A 19383-nucleotide genomic window follows, 5' to 3' on the forward strand; every position below is an offset into this window, starting at 1 on the left:
TCCTGACCTTGTGATCCACCCGTCTTGGCCTCCCAAAATGCTGGGATTACAGGCTTGAGCCACCGCGCCCGGGCGTTCTTTGAGATTTCTTAAAAATACAATAGCCACTGTAACCACAGACAGCTCCATACTGCAGGACAGGTCACCGCATAACCCCTTCTAACTAGAGGAAAGGGACCCCCAGTGAGAAGCCATTAACAAAGGCAAAAGACATGCAAAACAAACAAAATAATCATGACAGAGAGAAGGCCAGCAGCCAGTCTGGCTCTGTTCTTCCCCCCTCCTGCTGCAGGCACCTCCAGACAATGTAAACAGTTAATTTGTTCACCTGCAGGCTCTGGGCAAACAGAGGCCTGGTCACACCTGAGTGGATAACTCGATTACCCCTGTAATGCCAGCGTGGTAATGTACACAAATTCTATTACACAGCAAACCTTGCTTTCGGGCATTTGAAATACCAATCAGGCCAATGTCCACTCCCTTCTTTGCTTCCAATTTATTCTTGGTGTATTGGAGCCGCACATAAATGGCACTAGGGTGGTACTGAGTTAAGGATCCAAGAGAAATCACTAGAAGATTGTGATCTCACTCAGCAAGGCCTGCAGGCCTCCTACTGTCTTGCAAACAAAGGGTTGGGTTTGAATTGGGTCCATGTTTAAAGGGGCCTGATTCTGTCGGAACCAAGGAAAAGTGCCGTGGGTCAGACTTAGACTGTTTCCTAAGGTGCTTATGGTATATCTCAAACTGAAACGAACCTTTTCCCAAGGTAGTAAAATTCACAGAATAAAGATAAAAGATATTGACACATAAAAAAAGAAGAAAGATAAACGATAAATGATAGATTAATAACCAATGGGTTTTTAGTTTTCCCTTATGAAATCCACATACTCAGCAATTAAAGAGCAAGTTGTGCCTATTTCAAAAACGTGTTTGCGGAGATTGATCGGCTGCATAGAGAGAGGGCTTTTTAATAAGTGCTAGGGACAGAGCCTATTATTTTAGCTCACCCATAGAATATGTATGGTCTTTCTTTACCAACATGATGCTACTGATCCCCCAAACTGTAGCCCATTAGTTCTGAATCTTCTTCACATCAGTGATTGATCTGTAATAATCCACCGTTTTTTAAAAAAACCAGTTTGTTTATGGTCAACAATACTATTTGTGAGATGGTTAGCTGGAACTAGGGGTTAACTTGTGACTGAGGAAGAGAATAAAGTTAGCTGACCTGTGTGGGATTGAATTCACTCTCTTGGCCTTATCAGCAATTGCTCAAACCAATTGAGTTAACTAGCTCTGACTCCTCCCCCATGCATAATTATGTTACAGTCTTGTTTATCTATAAATGAAATAAGAAGGCAGCTTACCTAGCCAGAATGTTTTCAATAGTATTATATGGTAATAAATTATGTACATAGTGATGGCCTTTAAGCACAAGTCCCTGAGAAAGATTAAATTTTGATTGGCATAGTTTTGGTATAATACCAATTTTATTGCATTTTTTATTTTATTATTATTTTTATTATTTATTTATTTATTTATTTTTGAGATGGAGTCTCGCTCTGTTGCCAGGCTGGAGTGCAGTGGCATGATCTCGGCTCATTGCAACCTCGCCTCCCGGGTTCAAGCAATTCTCCTGCCTCAGCCTCACAAGTAGCTGGGAATACAGGCGTATGCCACCACACCTGGCTAATTTTTTGTAGTTTAGTAGAGACTAGGTTTCACCATGTTGCCCAGGCTCTTCTTGAACTCCTGAGCTCAGGCGGTTCACCAGCCTCGGCCTCCCAAAGTACTAGGATTGCAGGCGTGAGCCACCACGCCCAGCCTGGCCTTGTATTTTTAAATGTGAAATTGGTTCCTGAATCTGGATTTTCATTTAAAACTTTTCCTAACAATTATGAGTAAATGGGAATTTATATATGAGGGAGCCATGGGAAGGGTAGGACATGGAATAATTCTGTTTATGGTGACTAAATCAAGAATGAAAACATTGACTTTCGATTCAAGCCCCACAGTTTCTGTCCTTACCTTGCTCAGAATGCGGATGAGGTCACCCCGTTGGAAGGACAGTTCATCTGGCTGGTCACCATGGCAATCCCATAGGCCCTGGTAGTAACTGGCATAGTCTGCTGATCAAAGAGAGGAGAAATCAAAGTTAAAAGGACTCTATTTTTTCCAAGGAGCCCATGTTTTTGCTGCAAATGGAAACCAGGGTTCTGATATTGTCCCTAGGAAACTTCAGATTAAGGGGGGTTGAGATGAGATATAACCGAACACTCAGCATGAGCAAAGGACTATGGGAGGAGATCATTAACTAACATTAAATATTTAAAGATCACTCCTAGTAGGATGCTGTTCAACAATATGATAAATATTTTTATTTATTAATGAAAGAAAATCAGGCAGGTAATTTTTCACTTGGTTTGTAAGTAAGCAGTGCAGAGGTTTCCCGCTAGACTTTCCTGATTCAGGGCAACTAAACTATCTAGTTTTTCTCTTCATTATGTATTTGAAGGATCAGAGTAAATCTGTGACTTCTGCCTATTTACAAGAAAGGCTGAGTCAGCTAGCAGGCTTCTGGATCACAGCTCACTTTTCGGCCTCCTTTGTCCATAGGAACTTATCCTGGGAACTTCCCACCTAGGTACTATATGAGGTAATCACCAATAAATACTGAAACGAATAGCCCAGTCTTTAAGTGGAACCAAGAGGGTGTCTCTCATCCATTACAACTAAATTCGGGTGGGCTGGCCCTTTTCCAGCATCTCATTTGTAGACCCTGAACATGTCTGCCAAGATTTATCTGCAAGCCCCACGGGAACAGAAACCAAAGTGATCTGCATTAAAAATGAAAGCAACTGAAGACGACAAACCAAGCTTTAGAAGCAGCTGGAGAGATTTACTGAGCTTCTCAGCAAAACTAGATGGCAATGATGCCACAGGACAGCCATCGATTCTTAACAATGAAGAATTTGTATTGATCTTCTACCCGGAAAGGTTAAACACTAGAGTACAAAGTGGGAGAGGATCTGGGGATTTGAATGGCAGGAGAGCTAATGCCCACTAGACCAGGGATGCTCCTTGTTCCTTGGGGTGCTCTGTATCAGAGCTGTGAACAAAGCACCTACAAAAGATGAAATTCAATTGATGGGAGTCAGGAGTCCTGGGTTCTAATTAAAATTCACATGATTTTGGGGGACTCTGTTCTATAGATTTCCACCTTTCCCTTTATTCATTTTACCCTCCCATGAGCAGTGATGGTACTGGTGGCTGAGGATAGGGCAAGTGGGCAGTAGGGTCACAGATACCCTCCCTATATTTGCTTTTTTTTTACTTTTTCCTGACTTATGAGCAATTTAAATAATAAAGACACAGAGGTACAAAATCCCTATATGTCTCTGGAAGAGAACTTTGGTAGGAATCTTAAAGGGTACAAAAACAGAGGAGGGAGAGAACTATTTAGTTAAGACTCAGATACTGCAAACAAAAGTAAAAATGTCAACCATATAGAAATTCAGGCATGTTTTCTTCACACATAAAATTGTCTGTGTGTGCAGTAGACAACAGAGGGCAGCAAACAAGGTAACTACTGTGAAAACATTCTGCCACAGAGTTGATAATATGTTTAGAAGAAAAATACTTTGGGAGAAATATGTTAACTATTGAAAAGATGAAGCATACATTTTTGGAAATACAAGTACATGAAATAATAGAGAAATATCAATCCCTGAAAAATGAAAGTAGTTTTCCCAGAGGATATATTATGAATTTTCAATTTTAATGGAGTTGATTAATCACCCCAAGATTTTGACTAAATTCAGGAATGAAAGGATATTGACATCAATATTTTTCATGGATTTATATATGTAAAAATGGTAGAGAAAACCATTTTTGTAAAAATAGATTTTAAAACCATAACAATATTTCTGAGTGGTGAGGAGACCAACAAGGTTATCTTGGTCTTTTCTGGTCTAGCAGATAGTCACTTTGGAGTGCGGTTCCCTACTGTGTGCCTGGATGTGGGATAGGTCCTAATACTGAGTGCCTTTTTGGTGTATACATAAAAAGTGATTTGACATTGGGTACATATGGGCCTGGGAAAACATCTGGAAAAAGATCTATTCTAAAATCACAACAGATCACAGGGAAAGCAAGAAGCTAGGAGAAAAACAGAAGCCTTCTAGGAAAGAAATAAAGATAAAAAAGGTCTTTGACGTTAAAGGCCAAAGAAAAAAGAGTTCAGGAATCCAGGAGATGGTTTAGCTCAGTCCAAGAATAGGGATTGTCAGTAGAACAGCTCCAAAAAACAGGCAGAATGAAGAGCTAAAACTAGGAAAAGTTTGAACTTGCTAGCTAGCTAGAAGTATTCTATATTAAGGAAATCAGTGAGGGGTAATTCCTTAGCTGGGCAAGATGACTCCATACTGCAGACTTCCTGTTAAACACACATGTGATATGCATTTATGTCCATGTGTGCGTGCAACTTCACTAATTCATTTCTCAGCATCCAACAGATATATATACAGTACCTACTAAATGCCAGGGACTGTGTTAGATACTGGGAATCCCACATTGGCCACACATGAGCCCTCCTTTCAAGGGTACCTTCTAGTCAGGGAGGCACCATGGAAAAAACAGTTACACAAATGTTTATTTATGATTATGATATGTCTGTGAAGGAGAAGTTGAGGACACTGTGTGTAATAGGGAATCTAACATAGTTTGAGGGATCAGAAAAGGCTTTTCTGACCAAGTGGGTGTTATTTAAAGACCTTGAAGAGGGGAAAGGATAAGTTGGAGGAGGGCTTCATTCCTGAAGCTTGGCACCAGCAAGAGCTTAAAAGCCCAGACGTCTGCAGGGTTAGTCCAGCTTCTCCCTAAACCTGCCCAACTCATCCTATAAACAAGAGAATGCATGAGGAGACTTTGATTTCTTTTCTTTTTCTTTTCTTTTTTTTTTGAGATGAAGTTTCGCTCTTCTTGCCCAGGCTGGAGTGTAATGGCGCGATCTTGGCTCACTGTAACCTCTGCCTCCCGGGTTCAAGGGATTCTCTTCCCTCAGCCTCCCGAGTAGCTGGGATTACAAGCATGTGCCACCATGCCCACCTAATTTTGTGTTTTTAATAGAGAGGGGGTTTCTCCATGTTGGTCAGGCTGGTCTTGAACTCCCGACCTCAGGCGATCCGCCTACCTCGGCCTCCCAAAGTGTTGGGATTATAAGCATGAGCCACTGCGCCTGGCCGACTTTGATTCTTGTAGAGCAGAGAGAGGAACTGAGAGCCCAAGGGTGAGGCTTGCCTCTATGGTCTGGATTTAGATTCCTTTAGGCTTACACTACTCTGGCAGCCGTCTGAAATCAGAAATGGTGCAGCATTCTGACCATTTAATTAATTCAAAACATCCTCATTCTCATTTTGAGGACATTATTCCATCTAATTATTTTTTTCCAGTCTGTCCATTTGGAATGAAAAACAAAAGAATAAAGCTTAATGCCAGCATTTCTCAATGTCTCTCCAAAAAACGTAATTCTGCACTAAATAAAGCCTGGTAATTCAAAAGCAAAGCACTAATATATTCAGCATAAAACAGACAGAGGACCTAGAGCAATAATGACACCACTAATAACTAAAACAGTTATAACAATTAACAACAATTACAATGATAGAGAAGCTAATGGGTATGATCACTGCATTTAAATTGCTAGCAGAGCTGAGAAGGGCTTTTTCTAGAGAAAAAAAAGCAGCATCTTACTCTCTTTATCCTATGTAATGGAAGCTAAACTCCAAGCAACCAAAATATCATAAGAAGAATAGCAACAGACCAAGTTAAAAAAAGTATTGGTTTCTTTTTTCTATTTATTGCAAAGCATTTGTCATTGCATGCCAGGTTCTTTACAACTAGTAACAATCATTTCTCTTGTAACTGAGGCCAAGTTGGTGCTACTGGTGATAGAGTCAATGTCTGAAAATTAGCCTCTATGACGAGCAAAGTTTTAAGGTAAAAAGGACCAGGACATCTCTCTGCCTTTCTCCTTCCTTAGGGACAATAAAACTTGACTGTTCCTTCCAGAGTTCAGCTTATGTTTGGGAGTCACTGGGTGGTGACAGAATTCAGGCTGTGACCAGGGAAAAGTGGCTAAAGGCAGGCCAGCAAGTTATTCACATTTTCTTGATTACTAAAATGATTGTGTCAATAAGGCCTGGCATTAAGTACAACCTCTTAAGGTATGGAAAAGAGAAACAAAACGTGAAGACGGATAAAGCCAGTCCTACGAGAGGATGGGATGGTGGGATGGTGAGACTTGGACAAAAAACGCCAAAGTAGTGACCCTTTGGAAATGACTTAAAATGTTCTTTAAGCCAGGTCAGAAAGGTCCAACATGTTCAGTCCATTCAAGTAAACTCTGATAATTTTCTTTCTTTTTTTTTTTTTTGAGACAGGGTCTTGCTCTGTCACCCAGACTGAAGTGCAGTGGCACAATCATAGCTCACTGCAGCCTTGAACTCCTGGGCTCAAACTATCTCCCCTCTGCAGCCTCCTGAGTAGCTGGGACTACAGGTGTATGCCACCACACCCAGCTAATCTTTTTAATTTTTTGAAAACACAGGATCTCGCTTTGTTGCCCAGGTTGATCTCAAACTCCCGGGCTCAAGAAATTCTCCCATCTTAGCCTCCCAAAGTGCTGGAATTACAGATGTGAGTTACTGCGCCCAGCCTTGATAGTTTATAAACTATTTTGGAAGGAAGCTATGAAAATATTTGCCAAGCCCTCACTGACTGTGGCACCAGAGGAGGAAGAGCAATTGGATAATACCATTTACTTATTTCATAGTGCTTTAATCTTGAGTTTTGAAATTACTGTGATCCTAGTGTTATAAGTATGATTTGGAAGTGGAGTACACTCAGATTCTGATTTTCATGTCATTACTCTTTTCATTGGGCCACAATTTTAGCTGGTTGATAATCAGCTCATGTTTGGTCTTAGAAAACAGGCTTCAAAAGGTAAGAGCTGCAAACACCTCTGTGGCTTCCCTTTGTTCACTCTATTGGTGAGCCTAAAGTGAGAAGAGGGCCTCAAAGATGGAGTGGTATAAGCAACCATTTTTTGGCCCTCCTGAAAGCAATCATTTGCTTATAAGACCACAATAGTGTGATCTGTGTCTACTTTTGGCTTAGTGTGCCCACAATTTCAGAGTTGGAGTTGGGGGCAGACTGAGGGAGGTAGGGTGGGAGGGGTCTGTTTCAGGTTTTCCTTGGTCAAGGATTTTTTTTTTTTTTTTTTGAGACAGAGTCTTGCTCTGTCGCCCAGGCTGGAGTGCAGTGGCGCGATCTTGGCTCACTGCAACCTCTGCCTCCCGGGTTCAAGGGATTCTCTTCCCTCAGCCTCCTGAGTAGCTGGGACCACAGGCGCCCGCCACCTCGCCTGGCTAATTTTTTGTATTTTTAGTAGAGACAGGGTTTCACCGTGTTAGCCAGGATGGTCTCGATCTCCTGACCTCGTGATCCGCCCGTCTCGGCCTCCCAAAGTGCTGGGATTACAGGCTTGAGCCACCGCGCCCGGCCTGGTCAAGGATTTTATGTATCTAAGGATATTTGTGCCTCCAGGGTTGCTTTTTATTTGACATAGCACACGCAAACAAATGGCCAGTAATTTTTATAAAAATGAACACAGAGGAAGTTTTATTTTTGGTTACCTGGAGGTTACCTTTTCATGATAAGGAAAGGTGATAAACTCATTACCTAAGACCCTTAGTGTTAGACTATTGGGCTGAAATGGGTTGGAATTTAGTGAAACTCTGAGGTGTTGAAGAGTCACTCATTAAAATAACCCTGTTACTAACAGTTATGCTGTAAACTGAGCTCTTTATAGATTGAGCAATCAATACTACAAGGCTGTGATAGATTTTCTAGGTAACAGAATGAAATAAAAGAAATTACATCTTACAGGGTCATTAACACTCAATAAGGATGAACTGAATCCCTTCCCCCACTATTCTGATAAGATCTAGTTGGGCCTTAAGAATGTTAGCAATTCCATCAGGGAAAAAAGCACAGCATTCAAGGAACAGGATCCATCGAGGCTGGAGAAAAGTACTTGGATTTTAAAAGTAACTCTGCTAGCCATAGCATCTTTTGGGAAAAAAGGAAGAAGGGAAAGGTCAACTTGCTTAAATTTTTTTTTCTCCCCAAAAGCATGTTAACACCTGAGAAAAGGCTGGTCACGGTGGCTCGTGTCTGTAATCCCAGCACTTTGGGAGGCCAAGACGGTCGAATCGCCTGAGGTCAAGAGTTCGACCAGTCTGGCCAGTATGGTGAAACCCCGTCTCTACTAAAAGTACAAAAATTAGCCAGGCGTGGTGGCACATGCTACTCAGGAAGTGGAGGCAGAAGAATCACTTGAACCCGAGAGGCGGAGGTTGCAGTGAGCAGAAATAGTGCCATTGCACTGCAGCCTGGGCAACAGAGGGAGACTCTGTCCCAAAAAACAAACAAACAAACAAAAAAACAGGCACCTGAGAAAAACTAGGTAGCCCAAACTTGTGTAGCTTGTCTGTGACATAGGAATTCACACTGTCCTAGAGCTCCCTGCCTTTTAAATGCCTTCACTGGGGCTGCCTGCCCTTCCCCCAGACCTCTATCTTTTATTGTTACAAAACTAAATGATGACATTTGGATTTATATATATTTCACCATTTCTATAGCGCCTTTGGAGATAAGGCACTATATAAAATCAATCGATAAATAAGTAAACACAAATAATAAAAATTCCTGCCTCAGATTCTGCAGAGAGAGCAAAAAGTCCTCCTGTTTTTTTTTTTTTTTTTTTTTGAGACGGAGTCTCGCTCTGCCGCCCAGGCTGGAGTGCAGTGGCCGGATCTCAGCTCACTGCGAGCTCCGCCCCGCGGGTTTACGCCATTCTCCTGCCTCAGCCTCCCAAGTAGCTGGGACTACAGGCGCCCGCCACCTCGCCTGGCTAGTTTTTTGTATTTTTTAGTAGAGACGGGGTTTCACCGTATTAGCCAGGATGGTCTCGATCTCCTGACCTCGTGATCCACCCGTCTTGGCCTCCCAAAGTGCTGGGATTACAGGCTTGAGCCACCGCGCCCGGCCAGTCCTCCTGTTTTTTAATCACTAAGTCACCAATCATAACTGGTGGGAAGCGTAAACCATAGAAACATATTCAGAGCTTGCTATACTTTAACAACACTTGTTTTGGAGGCAGGAAGCATGAGGAACAAAAGGGTTTTTTTTTTTGTTTTTTTTTAAACCTATTTGAATTATAGTTGTAGGATCAGTTAAGAAATAAGGCTCCTTTCACCTCCCAGATATAACCTTAGAGAAAGAGGTAGAAGGAGGAAATGAGATGAGGGAGGAGTCTGAAACTGGATTCTAGACTTTGCTAAAAGACCGATGCTTCCTGAACGGAGTTTAATATGAAATTGGCCATAGGAAGCTTACAGTTACTCCACCCAAGCTGTCCACATGAAGCATTTCTTTCCTGCACTGGTGATAGAAGTTGGTTGAGAAAAGATATATGTGGAACATGGGTGGGTCAGAACAGATTTTCATTTGGAATTGTGTACAGTAAGTAGACAACAGAAGGAAATAGGTTTCACAAGAGACCTAATCACATGTGTTCATTATCATGAGGTACTTGCAGCTACACTCACATACTTCCATACCCGCCTCTCCTGCTTTCTTTCTCTCCTGCTTTGGCACATGACTTCTGAGGATGCATCTTCATTGTCTCTTCTCTTCCCTGGGAGAAGCTGGACTCTTAGGAAGTTGAGTCCTGAACCTTTTAAGTATTCACTTTCTGTAGAGAATGAATCTAGAAATGGGGGTTTTGCTGGATGGATAAGGAAGAGAAGAATGGGAAAAGACAGGGCCAGATAACGGAGAAGGAGCAGGGAGGGAAAGAGGGCAAGAATTCCTAGGCTTAAGATTTTCATAGACTCCCTAAGAAAAATATCAGCCAGTATCTAAATCAGTCATGATTAGGGCTCTGCTGATGGAACGAATGTCCTTGAGGTGGCCCTTGCAATGTGCAGCATTCCTTTACTGACAACCATGGACTAGGTCCTTGGTCCACTTAAGGAGGCTTCAGAGGGGCATCTGACCTTTGAAAGGATGGGCTCACTAACAGCCTGAAGCATGGTTAACAGTCTGGGATGAGTAAGATGTAATTTTATATTCAACAAACCTGTTACATATTCATTTCCAAATGTGCCTGGAATCAAACCAGGCCATCAGAAGTCAGCATCACCAAGCAATTCTATCTTTCACCCCGTGTTCACTTTTCAGATCTGACACATTTCCATTCCCCTCTGAACTTGCAATCTCCGGGCCTCTCAGAGAGGAGACATTTCCATTCTTTCCATTCTCAATCCTCTGATCTCTTAGAGATGAGGCAATTCTATTTTCACTGTACTGATTTAAGAAATACTGATAGGAAATAATAAATATCTGGTTTGGCTTCCCACCCTCTCTAGGATAAATCTTGGTTGTTCTGGGAACATTAATTAAAGTGAATGGATGGCTGCTTTTAAAGTTTAGGTATTTCCCAGTCACTTTATTTGGGGCTTTGGGGTTCACACACAGATACCTTCTTAATTATTGAGTCCAGTAATTTTTTTTTTTTTTGAGACGGAGTCTCGCTCTGTCGCCCGGACTGGAGTGCAGTGGCCGGATCTCAGCTCACTGCAAGCTCCGCCTCCTGGGTTTACGCCATTCTCCTGCCTCAGCCTCCAGAGTAGCTGGGACTACAGGCGCCCGCCACCTCGCCAGGCTAGTTTTTTGTATTTTTTAGTAGAGACGGGGTTTCACCGTGTTAGCCAGGATGGTCTCGATCTCCTGACCTCGTGATCCGCCCGTCTCGGCCTCCCAAAGTGCTGGGATTACAGACTTGAGACACCGCGCCCGGCCTGAGTCCAGTAATTTTTATAGTCTCAGAGAAAGGTGCTTTCTCTAATCAGAATCCCATAATGTCCTACCCAGTGCCTGTGCATTTAGAAGCTCTTATACCTCCTTTTCGTCGAGTGCCACGCTCATCCTCTTCCAGATCATGCTCTTCATCTGGGGGGATAAATGATCAGTATTAGCAAGTAGTGGTTCACAGTCTCATGTCCTTTTTTTTTTTTTTTTTTTTTTTGAGATAGAGTCTTGCTCTGTTGCCCAGGCTGGAGTGCAGTGGAACGATTTTGGCTCACTGCAAATTCCACGTCTGGGGTTCAAGGGATTCTCCTGCTTCAGCCCCCTGAGGAGCTAGGAGCACAGGTGCCTGTCATTATGCCAGGCTAATTTTTGTATTTTTAGTAGAGACAGGGTTTTGCTATGTTGGCCAGGCTGGTCTAGAACTCCTGGCCTCAGGTGATCTGCCCTTCTTGACCTCCCAAAGCATTGGGATTACAGGTGTGAGCTACTGCATCCAGCCAGTCTCACGTTCTTTATATGGAGAGGTCCCCTTTCTCTGAGCTCATCATACTCTCTTCTTTAAGGAAAGTTTAATTACTGTGTTCTTTTTTTTTTGTGAGATAGAGTTTCACTCTTTGTTGCCCAGGCTGGAGTGCGATGGCGCGATCTCAGCTCACTGCAACCTCCGCCTTCCAGGTTCAGGCGATTCTCCCGCCTCAGCCTCCCGAATAGCTGAGATTACAGGCTCACACCATCATGCCCAACTAATTTTGTATCTTTAGTAGAGATAGGGTTTCTCCATGTTGGTCATGCTGGTCTTGAACTCCTGACCTCAGATGATCTGCCCGCCTTGGCCTCCCAAAGTGCTGGGATTACAGGCGTGAGCCACTGCGCCTGGCAATTACTGTGTTCTTTTTTGTTTTTTGTTTTGAGACAGAGTCTCGCTCTGTCGCTCAGGCGGGAGTGCAATGGTGCAATCTCTGCTCTCTGCAAGCTCCGCCTCCCAGGTTCACGCCATTCTCCTGCCTCAGCCTCCCAATTAGCTGGGACGCCTGGCTAATTTTTTGTATTTTTAGTACAGACTTGGGATTTCACCGTGTTAGCCAGGATGGTCTTGATCTCCTGATCTTGTGATCTGCCCACTTCGGCCTCCCAAAGTGCTGGGATTACAGGCGTGAGCCACTGCACCCGGCCTACTGTGTTCTTAAAAAAAAATAGTATTAATTTGTCACCTTCAAACTGGCCCTCTCCTTCCCTTCCCTTTCATTTATTCATAAGCATGTTGAAGTGCTTATTACATGCAAGACACTGAACTAGGAACTGGGGACAAGCAATAAACAAGACTGTCAGAGTTCCTGCCATTGTGGAGCTTCCAGTGCATTGGATTATTCAGATGTCTGTCACCGGAATCCTAATCCTTTCCCTCAAACTCCATTTCTCCTTCCCCCCTGGAATTCTCTTCAAAATTATTATCTCTATGAAAGCATTCTCTCTGGTTTTAGCACTCCAGAGTTAGGACGTTAGAGTGCGTGCGTGTGTGTGTGTGTGTGTGTGTGAACAACCCTCTGTGACTGGCTGGGTGCGATGGCTCATGCCTGTAATTCCAACACTTTGGTAGGCCAAGGCGGGCGGATCATGAGGTCAGGAGTTGGAGACCAGCCTGGCCAACATGGTGAAATCCTGTCTCTACTAAAAATACAAAAATTAGCCGGGCACGGTGGCGGGCACCTGTAATCCCGGCTACTCAGGAGGCTGAGGCAGGAGAATTGCTTGAACCCAGGAGGCAGAGGTTGCAGTGAGCCGAGATTTTGCCACTGCACTCCAGCCTCGGTGACAGAGCAAGACTCTGTCCCTGGGAAAAAACAAAAAACCCTCTTTGATTAATTAGTCCTTAATCCTTAATGTATCCATCTTTGTTCAGCTGTAATGGAGGCTGGTCATGTACATAATTTTGTGTTCCTAGTACTTGGGGCTTGTAGTTATCTTTTTACTGTTTTTATTTAGCCTGCCTTGTTCATTACAGTATAAGCTCCTGAGGGTAGCTGGAATGGTCTTTTTTTTTTTGAGACAGAGTCTCGCTCTGTCACCCAGGCTGGAGTGTAGTGGCCAGATCCTGGCTCACTGCAAGCTCCGCCTCCCGGGTTCACGCCATTCTGCTGCCTCAGCCTCCCGAGTAGCTGGGACTACAGGTGCCCGCCATCTCGCCCGGCTAGTTTTTTGTATTTTTTAGTAGAGACAGGGTTTCACCAGGTTAGCCAGGATGGTCTCGATCTCCTGACCTTGTGATCCGCCCGTCTCGGCCTCCCAAAGTGCTGGGATTACAGGCTTGAGCCACTGCACCCGGCCTGGAATGGTCTTTTAATTAATTGCCGTAGATTCACAATGGGTTCTAAGTCAATGCCAGTGTCTAACTCCAGTCAAATGTTTATACGGTCAAAGTCATAACATAATTGGCCTATGTTTCTTACTCCCATTAACCGATTTCATCTCATAACATTACCTGATAAAATAGGAATTGGGCCTTTATAAAGTAAATATGTGTACCAGAATCATATTTAGCTATTTTATACATGGGACAAAGTGAAGAAAAATACACTTGCTATTCTTTTCACTACCACCATGCTCTTTTCCCACTCTCTCACTCACACATATATACACACATGTGCACAGTAGATAGGGTATAATAAGCAATGTTTTGAGGGCTCAATACTCAGCTCCTCCTGGCTACATTTACATTCTTTTCTCCTGAGTCTTAACGACATTTGCTTGTCTTGCTTCTCCATAGTTTTGCCACTAAATGAACCTTTGACATTTCTCTTTCTCTTTTTAAATGTAATGTTCATAGGGCAATATGAGTTCCAGTGTGTCAAACTGGGGAAGTAAGCTCCAAGCTCATAGGTAAGAAGGAGCAGCATAAAAATGTGTTAGAATACTATAAAGCATTAAAGAAGTAATTGATTTCAAGTAAGAAAGAGACTGATACGACCAGTTGTGGTTGCTCACGCCTGCAATCCCAGCACTCTAGTAGGCTGAGATGGGAGGATCTCTTGAGCCCAAGAGTTAGAGACCAGCGTAGACAACAGAGCAAGACCCTGTCTCTATAAAAAATAAAAATAAAAATTAGCGGCCGGGCGCGGTGGCTCAAGCCTGTAATCCCAGCACTTTGGGAGGCCGAGACGGGTGGATCACGAGGTCAGGAGATCGAGACCATCCTGGCTAACACGGTGAAACCCCGTCTCTACTAAAAATACAAAAAAACTAGCCGGGCGAGGTGGCGGGCGCCTGTAGTCCCAGCTACTCCGGAGGCTGAGGCAGGAGAATGGCGGAAACCCGGGAGGCGGAGCTTGCAGTGAGCTGAGATCCGGCCACTGCAGTCCAGCCTGGGAGAGAGAGCGAGACTCCGTCTCAAAAAAAAAAAAAAAAATTAGCTAGGCACAGTGGTGCACACCTGTAGTTCCAGCTGCTTGGGAGCCTGAGGCAGGAGGATCGCCTGAGCTCAGGAGTTTGAGGCTGATTGCACCACTGCAGTCCAGCCTGGGCCTGGGCAACAGAGTGAGAACTTGTCTCTTAAAAAAAAAAAAGACTGATACTCTGGGAAATAAAATATATATATATATTTTCCCTACAATATAGTAGGAGAAGGAGCACTTTGACTCAACAGTTCTTATAGCCATGTATGATCTAGCAGCAAAGAATGTTCTACTTGCCACCTGTAGTGCTCCCTCAACCTTACCATGAGGAATAAAACAACCTAAGCTAATTGAGGGGTGAAATCAAATATAAGAAACAGATCATGCTGAAATAAGCCACATTAAATAGTCTTTGCACATTATCTTCTCATTACTCGTCTACTTCCTTCCTTTCTTGGCTATGATGTGTTTCCTTTGACATGGGACTAATTTTAGGATTGGAAACATTAGAGGAAAAGTTGGTACATCCTCAGTTTTAGAGATACCTAATAATTTGGACAGAGAGCAGCTCTTTTGTTGATATCAAACAACTCCATCACAAAGACCAATAATTTGCTGTGCTTAGGCACTTTTTCAGAGAGGGTTTATTCTACTGCTGCTGTCTGTGCGCAGCTGTCTCTTCCTCCCAATTCTAATCAATGTAAATTGGGTCAGATCTCCACTGTGAATTACAAATTGGATCTGAAGTTGGAGGGTCACAGTGCTGCTACTCCACCTCCTTCCCACCGCCATTAGATGGGAAGCTTCACCAAAGATCTTTTCTAAATAAATCAGACTTTATTGTAAAACTCGGCTACTGATGAGACATAACCTCATTAGCATTGATTTTAAAATAAATTATTGAAAGTGGCTTGCCTGCTCTTTGCATTTGTAAAATAGGAGAATGTAAATGTATTTGCAATGATAAAAATGAAAACTAAAACTTGATTCCTTTATTCTTTTGGGCAACAGCACTTAATCTAGTCATAATACAAAGATGGAACAATAGAAATGTGTTCTATGCAGTTCAGTTCCAGACCAGATACTCTTGATTTCCACCACACTTTTGGAATCAACTAGAAAGAAAAAAAAAACATTGGCTATAGAGCTTTTATATCATTCACCGCCATTACCAAGCTCTACGATGAGGGATGTAAACGGGGAAGCTCCAATCCCCACATCTGTTTTATCTAACACTGTCCTTCCCAGGTGGCTGAAAGTAGGCTCAAATCAAGAAGCCTTCCCATTGATGGGCTTGGTGCTATGCCTCTGGGGTCTTTGGAAGATTGGGTAGGGGGCACTATCACATAGTGAAGGAAAGCACCATTCATAGCTGGTTGTGAAAATTACACCCCTAGACACCTCCCTAGGTTCAGAGGGCACGATACAAACAGGCATACAAGTTATCTCAGATCTTTCCATGAAACTGAACAGGTGTCTTTCCAACTTCAGAGTCAAAGACAACTATTATATGGCAACAGAAAAAAAGTCTTGTTGCTCACAAAAAGGGATGGGTTAAGTAGCTAAAGTTTTCATTTTTATTAATCTGTAATGTGACGCTTTACTTTTAAGAGACTATTTTGAAAAAATATTTTTTAGGCTAAAGAGCTTGTTGAATTTCTTTATAAGAATATTATTAGGCATTTCAGCATTATATCTACTGAAATACATCTTCATTTAAGAGTGAATTAAAATTTATGTGCTAGCTCAACTTTAAACAGTAATGGATTATAATGGTCCTTGCTCCTAACAGGGCATATGGGACCCCAACCTTACATAGGTTTTAAACAAATTAACCTCTAAAGATTACTGTCCACTTATCACATTAAATGCTCTACTTGATCCCCAAATATCTCATCTCAATTGGGAAAAGAGTTGAAGAAGATTCTGTTAACTGTGCGAACATGTAAGAGAACCACAGGGCATCACAAATGAGCATCAGTATCCGGAGAGTCGATTTCAATCAACATTCTTGGCACAATGTCAGGGACACTAATGAGAGGTTGAGAGGAATAGGACACTGAATCCACCTCAGAGGGACAGAGAAGAGCCAGCAGCTTCTCATGACACCTGGCTCTTTTTTGAAATGCTGCTCTGACATTCCTCTGACATCGGCTACACTGATATCAGAAAGAGTAACATTAGGAAAAAATGACTAAATCAGAAAGAGGGGAAATCACTTACTTCCCCAAACAAAGAAAGTGACAAAAGCTTCAAAAAATGCCAACTGTGTCAATGCACAACCAGATGTCAAGGTGCTCTGGTGACAGATGCAACAGAAATACAGATAGACTCAAGGAGCAAAGGGGACATGCAGAAAACTAGAAATAAACTGCTCCCCGGCATGCACAGGTATGTTATAAATCCATGGATGTATAGCACCTCATCAGACTACATGGAAAATACAAGAAAGATGCTAATAACACATTTAATTCTCTGTTGTGTATTTGGTTATCTTAACTGTTACCTCAAAATATTTGCATCATATTTCAGTGATATGGGCTTGATGTATAAGATATTAAACTCAATTTGTGCTATCTGCAACACTTGAAATGCACTGAATTTAACTTCACAAATAATACCTAAGCATCTACTAACTGGGGAGAAAGACCTGAATACAAATCACTGGTGAGGGCTAAAACAAAGCTTAATTCCAGTTGAGTATCTGGGAAGGTGTCACTGAGGAGACATATTTGAGCAGAATGTGTACGATTTCACAGGCTGAGATCAGGGGGATGGTCTAGGTAGAAGAAACAACATGATTCTAGTTTTGGTGCTGACCAAGCAGCACTGTGTGACTTGGGCTCAGTGGGCATGGGAGTAAGAGAGAGAAAAGGCCAGAAGTTCAGAGGAGGCCTGATGATGGTGTTGACTCTTCCCTGACGCTCTTTCTTCATAAACTTTGTATTTTTGGTCTCCATTTTGTTTCATTTCCTTAGACTTCTTATCTTCACTGTTCCCCCTTCCTATGGGTCTGAACAACAGTACAGGGGAAAAATAATTCCACAGAATGTTTGTTTCCATTTGACTCAAAATTTTAAAAACTCAGTTATATGCTTTATTTTAAAGCAATCTGGTTTCTAGGTCTATAATAACACCCTGGGGCAGTGTGGGCAGCACTGGAATGTGCACAGAAATTCCCAAAGAGGGCTCTTCATCTCTCTTTCTATTTGCTCTTCTGAAATCTCTCTAGAGAACACAGCCGGATTCTGTTGCCATTGCAGCTGCTACAAGGCCCCAGTTACAGCACTTCAATGGTCTCAGACGTCTTGCTGGATCCCAGCCTTGAGACTCCAGACAAAGAGAAACCTGATAAAAGTTGTCCTTTTATGGAATCTTGAATCATGGAGCTGGGCCTATGCTGGCCTGTAAAATAACTTCGGGGGTGGTGGTGGTGGTGGTGGTGAGAGAGGGCTCAGAAAAGCCTCCCATTTTCTACATATTGCTTTAGTATTTCTTTGTGGTGGTTCCCTGCAGTTTAATCTACTGCAAATGAGATCCTAAAAAAATCAAGGGCCCGCATATGCTCAACACGGATGTTCAGAAATCCCACCAGATACCAACCTTGAAACCATATTTTCCAGGACTAACGTTTTTGTGGCCTGGCTGAAAACCTTGAGTGCTCTGGTTTTCCCTCACGGGGAGAAGAGTGCTAGCCATGTAGCAAATGCTAATTATCCCATGATTAATGTGATGGAGTGAGTTTAATGTGATGACCCATACATTATTTTGATTACAAAAAAACATTTTTTATTGACTTGGTATGTGTTACATACACTTTTCTCCCTATTAGGAAGGCCATCTAAATTATACTCTGGAAGGAAGGTCTCACTTACATGGCTTTCCCTATAGAGACAGTGAGGGCTTGTGTGGGTCCCATCCCAAAAGGGAGGATTAGCAGAACCGTCAATGTTAAATATCCTCCACAAAGCACATTTACCTGTTATAATGAAACAAATGTTAGAGGCCCACGTCATTTGACTCTTGATGGGTATGCAATGTTAGCACAATCCAACGCTACTGTAGGCTGTCCCTCCACCCAGCACCTGGCCTTGCAGTAAAAATCGGCCTGAGCAGAAGGTGCACTTCACATTCCATCTGCTCAGGATTTTCAATTTCACCTGCTCCATACACATAGCTGGAAATAACCAACGGGACTGTCTTGGGTCTGGTTCGAGAGGGTGGGTACCTAACCATCCCCAGTTCTTCAAGGAGGTAACACTTCCTGTTTAAACACCATCACATTAATAACAGCCAGCATTTACTGAGTACTCACTGTATGCCATTGTTTGCCAGGGCTCTGTGCTAAGAACTTTACACATGTCAGTTTTAGACTCCTCACCACATCCCTCTGAGACAGCTACTATTGTTTTCCCTGTTTTACAGGTAATACAATCAGACAGAGAGAGGGCAAGTAACTTGCTCAAGGTCTCACAGCTAGCAGGTGGCAGAGCAAATCCATCCTGATTTAGGGTCAGTATCTGTGCCTAGGATACCATTGCTGTCTCATGTGCCGCTGCTCGGTAGGTGGTCTTATGAGAGGGCAGCAGAAGGGAGACAGTGTTAGGCCCCCTCACATTCCCTTCTCAATTTCTCCAGGTGTGGCACTACGCAAAATTCAAATAGCAAGTTCAGAAGCAACAGCTGAGTGCAGTGGACAGGAAACTGGGTGATGGAAACTTGAGGCTGAAATATTCATATCATAATTAAATGCCAATATATCCCACCTCCAACTCTGTCTCTAAGAACTGTGATGGACAGAGGCTTATGGGAAAGAACCTGTTGCCTGGGTACAGTGTTGTCCTTTGGAAACTGGGTGCAATTTAGCTGTTGTTTCCCTAACCTGCAGAAAGAGATCCTGGATTTCCTACTGTGTGGCCTTCCTCACTTTCGATGGGCAGCTGTTGTGGATAGAGGTTAAATGCACCCACAGACCAGTCTTCATGCCCTTGGGGCCACTCCAACATACCAGCTGGTGGGAATTTTGGAAAAATGCCCTGATACTCTGGGCGGTGCTGCA

At 42.9% G+C, this 19383-nt stretch overlaps 1 protein-coding gene across 2 annotated transcripts in view; it reads right to left on the bottom strand.

Annotated features, from left to right (window-relative positions):
- Positions 1 to 19383, bottom strand: part of SKAP1 (src kinase associated phosphoprotein 1) — a 304294-nt gene that overhangs the window by 28289 nt on the left and 256622 nt on the right. Inside the window, exons 10-11 of one of the 2 annotated variants that reach the window (XM_011959872.1) lie at positions 11026 to 11076; positions 2029 to 2126 (exon numbers count right to left, since the gene is read on the bottom strand). In XM_011959872.1, the coding sequence (XP_011815262.1) occupies positions 2029 to 2126; positions 11026 to 11076 (149 nt within the window). Of the gene's footprint in view, positions 1 to 2028; positions 2130 to 11025; positions 11077 to 19383 lie in introns of both variants that reach the window. The other variant, XM_011959871.1, reaches the window with a different exon arrangement.

The sequence above is a fragment of the Colobus angolensis genome, unplaced genomic scaffold (assembly GCF_000951035.1).
Source record: "Colobus angolensis palliatus isolate OR3802 unplaced genomic scaffold, Cang.pa_1.0 Scaffold50, whole genome shotgun sequence".
Taxonomy (NCBI): Eukaryota; Metazoa; Chordata; class Mammalia; order Primates; family Cercopithecidae; genus Colobus; species Colobus angolensis.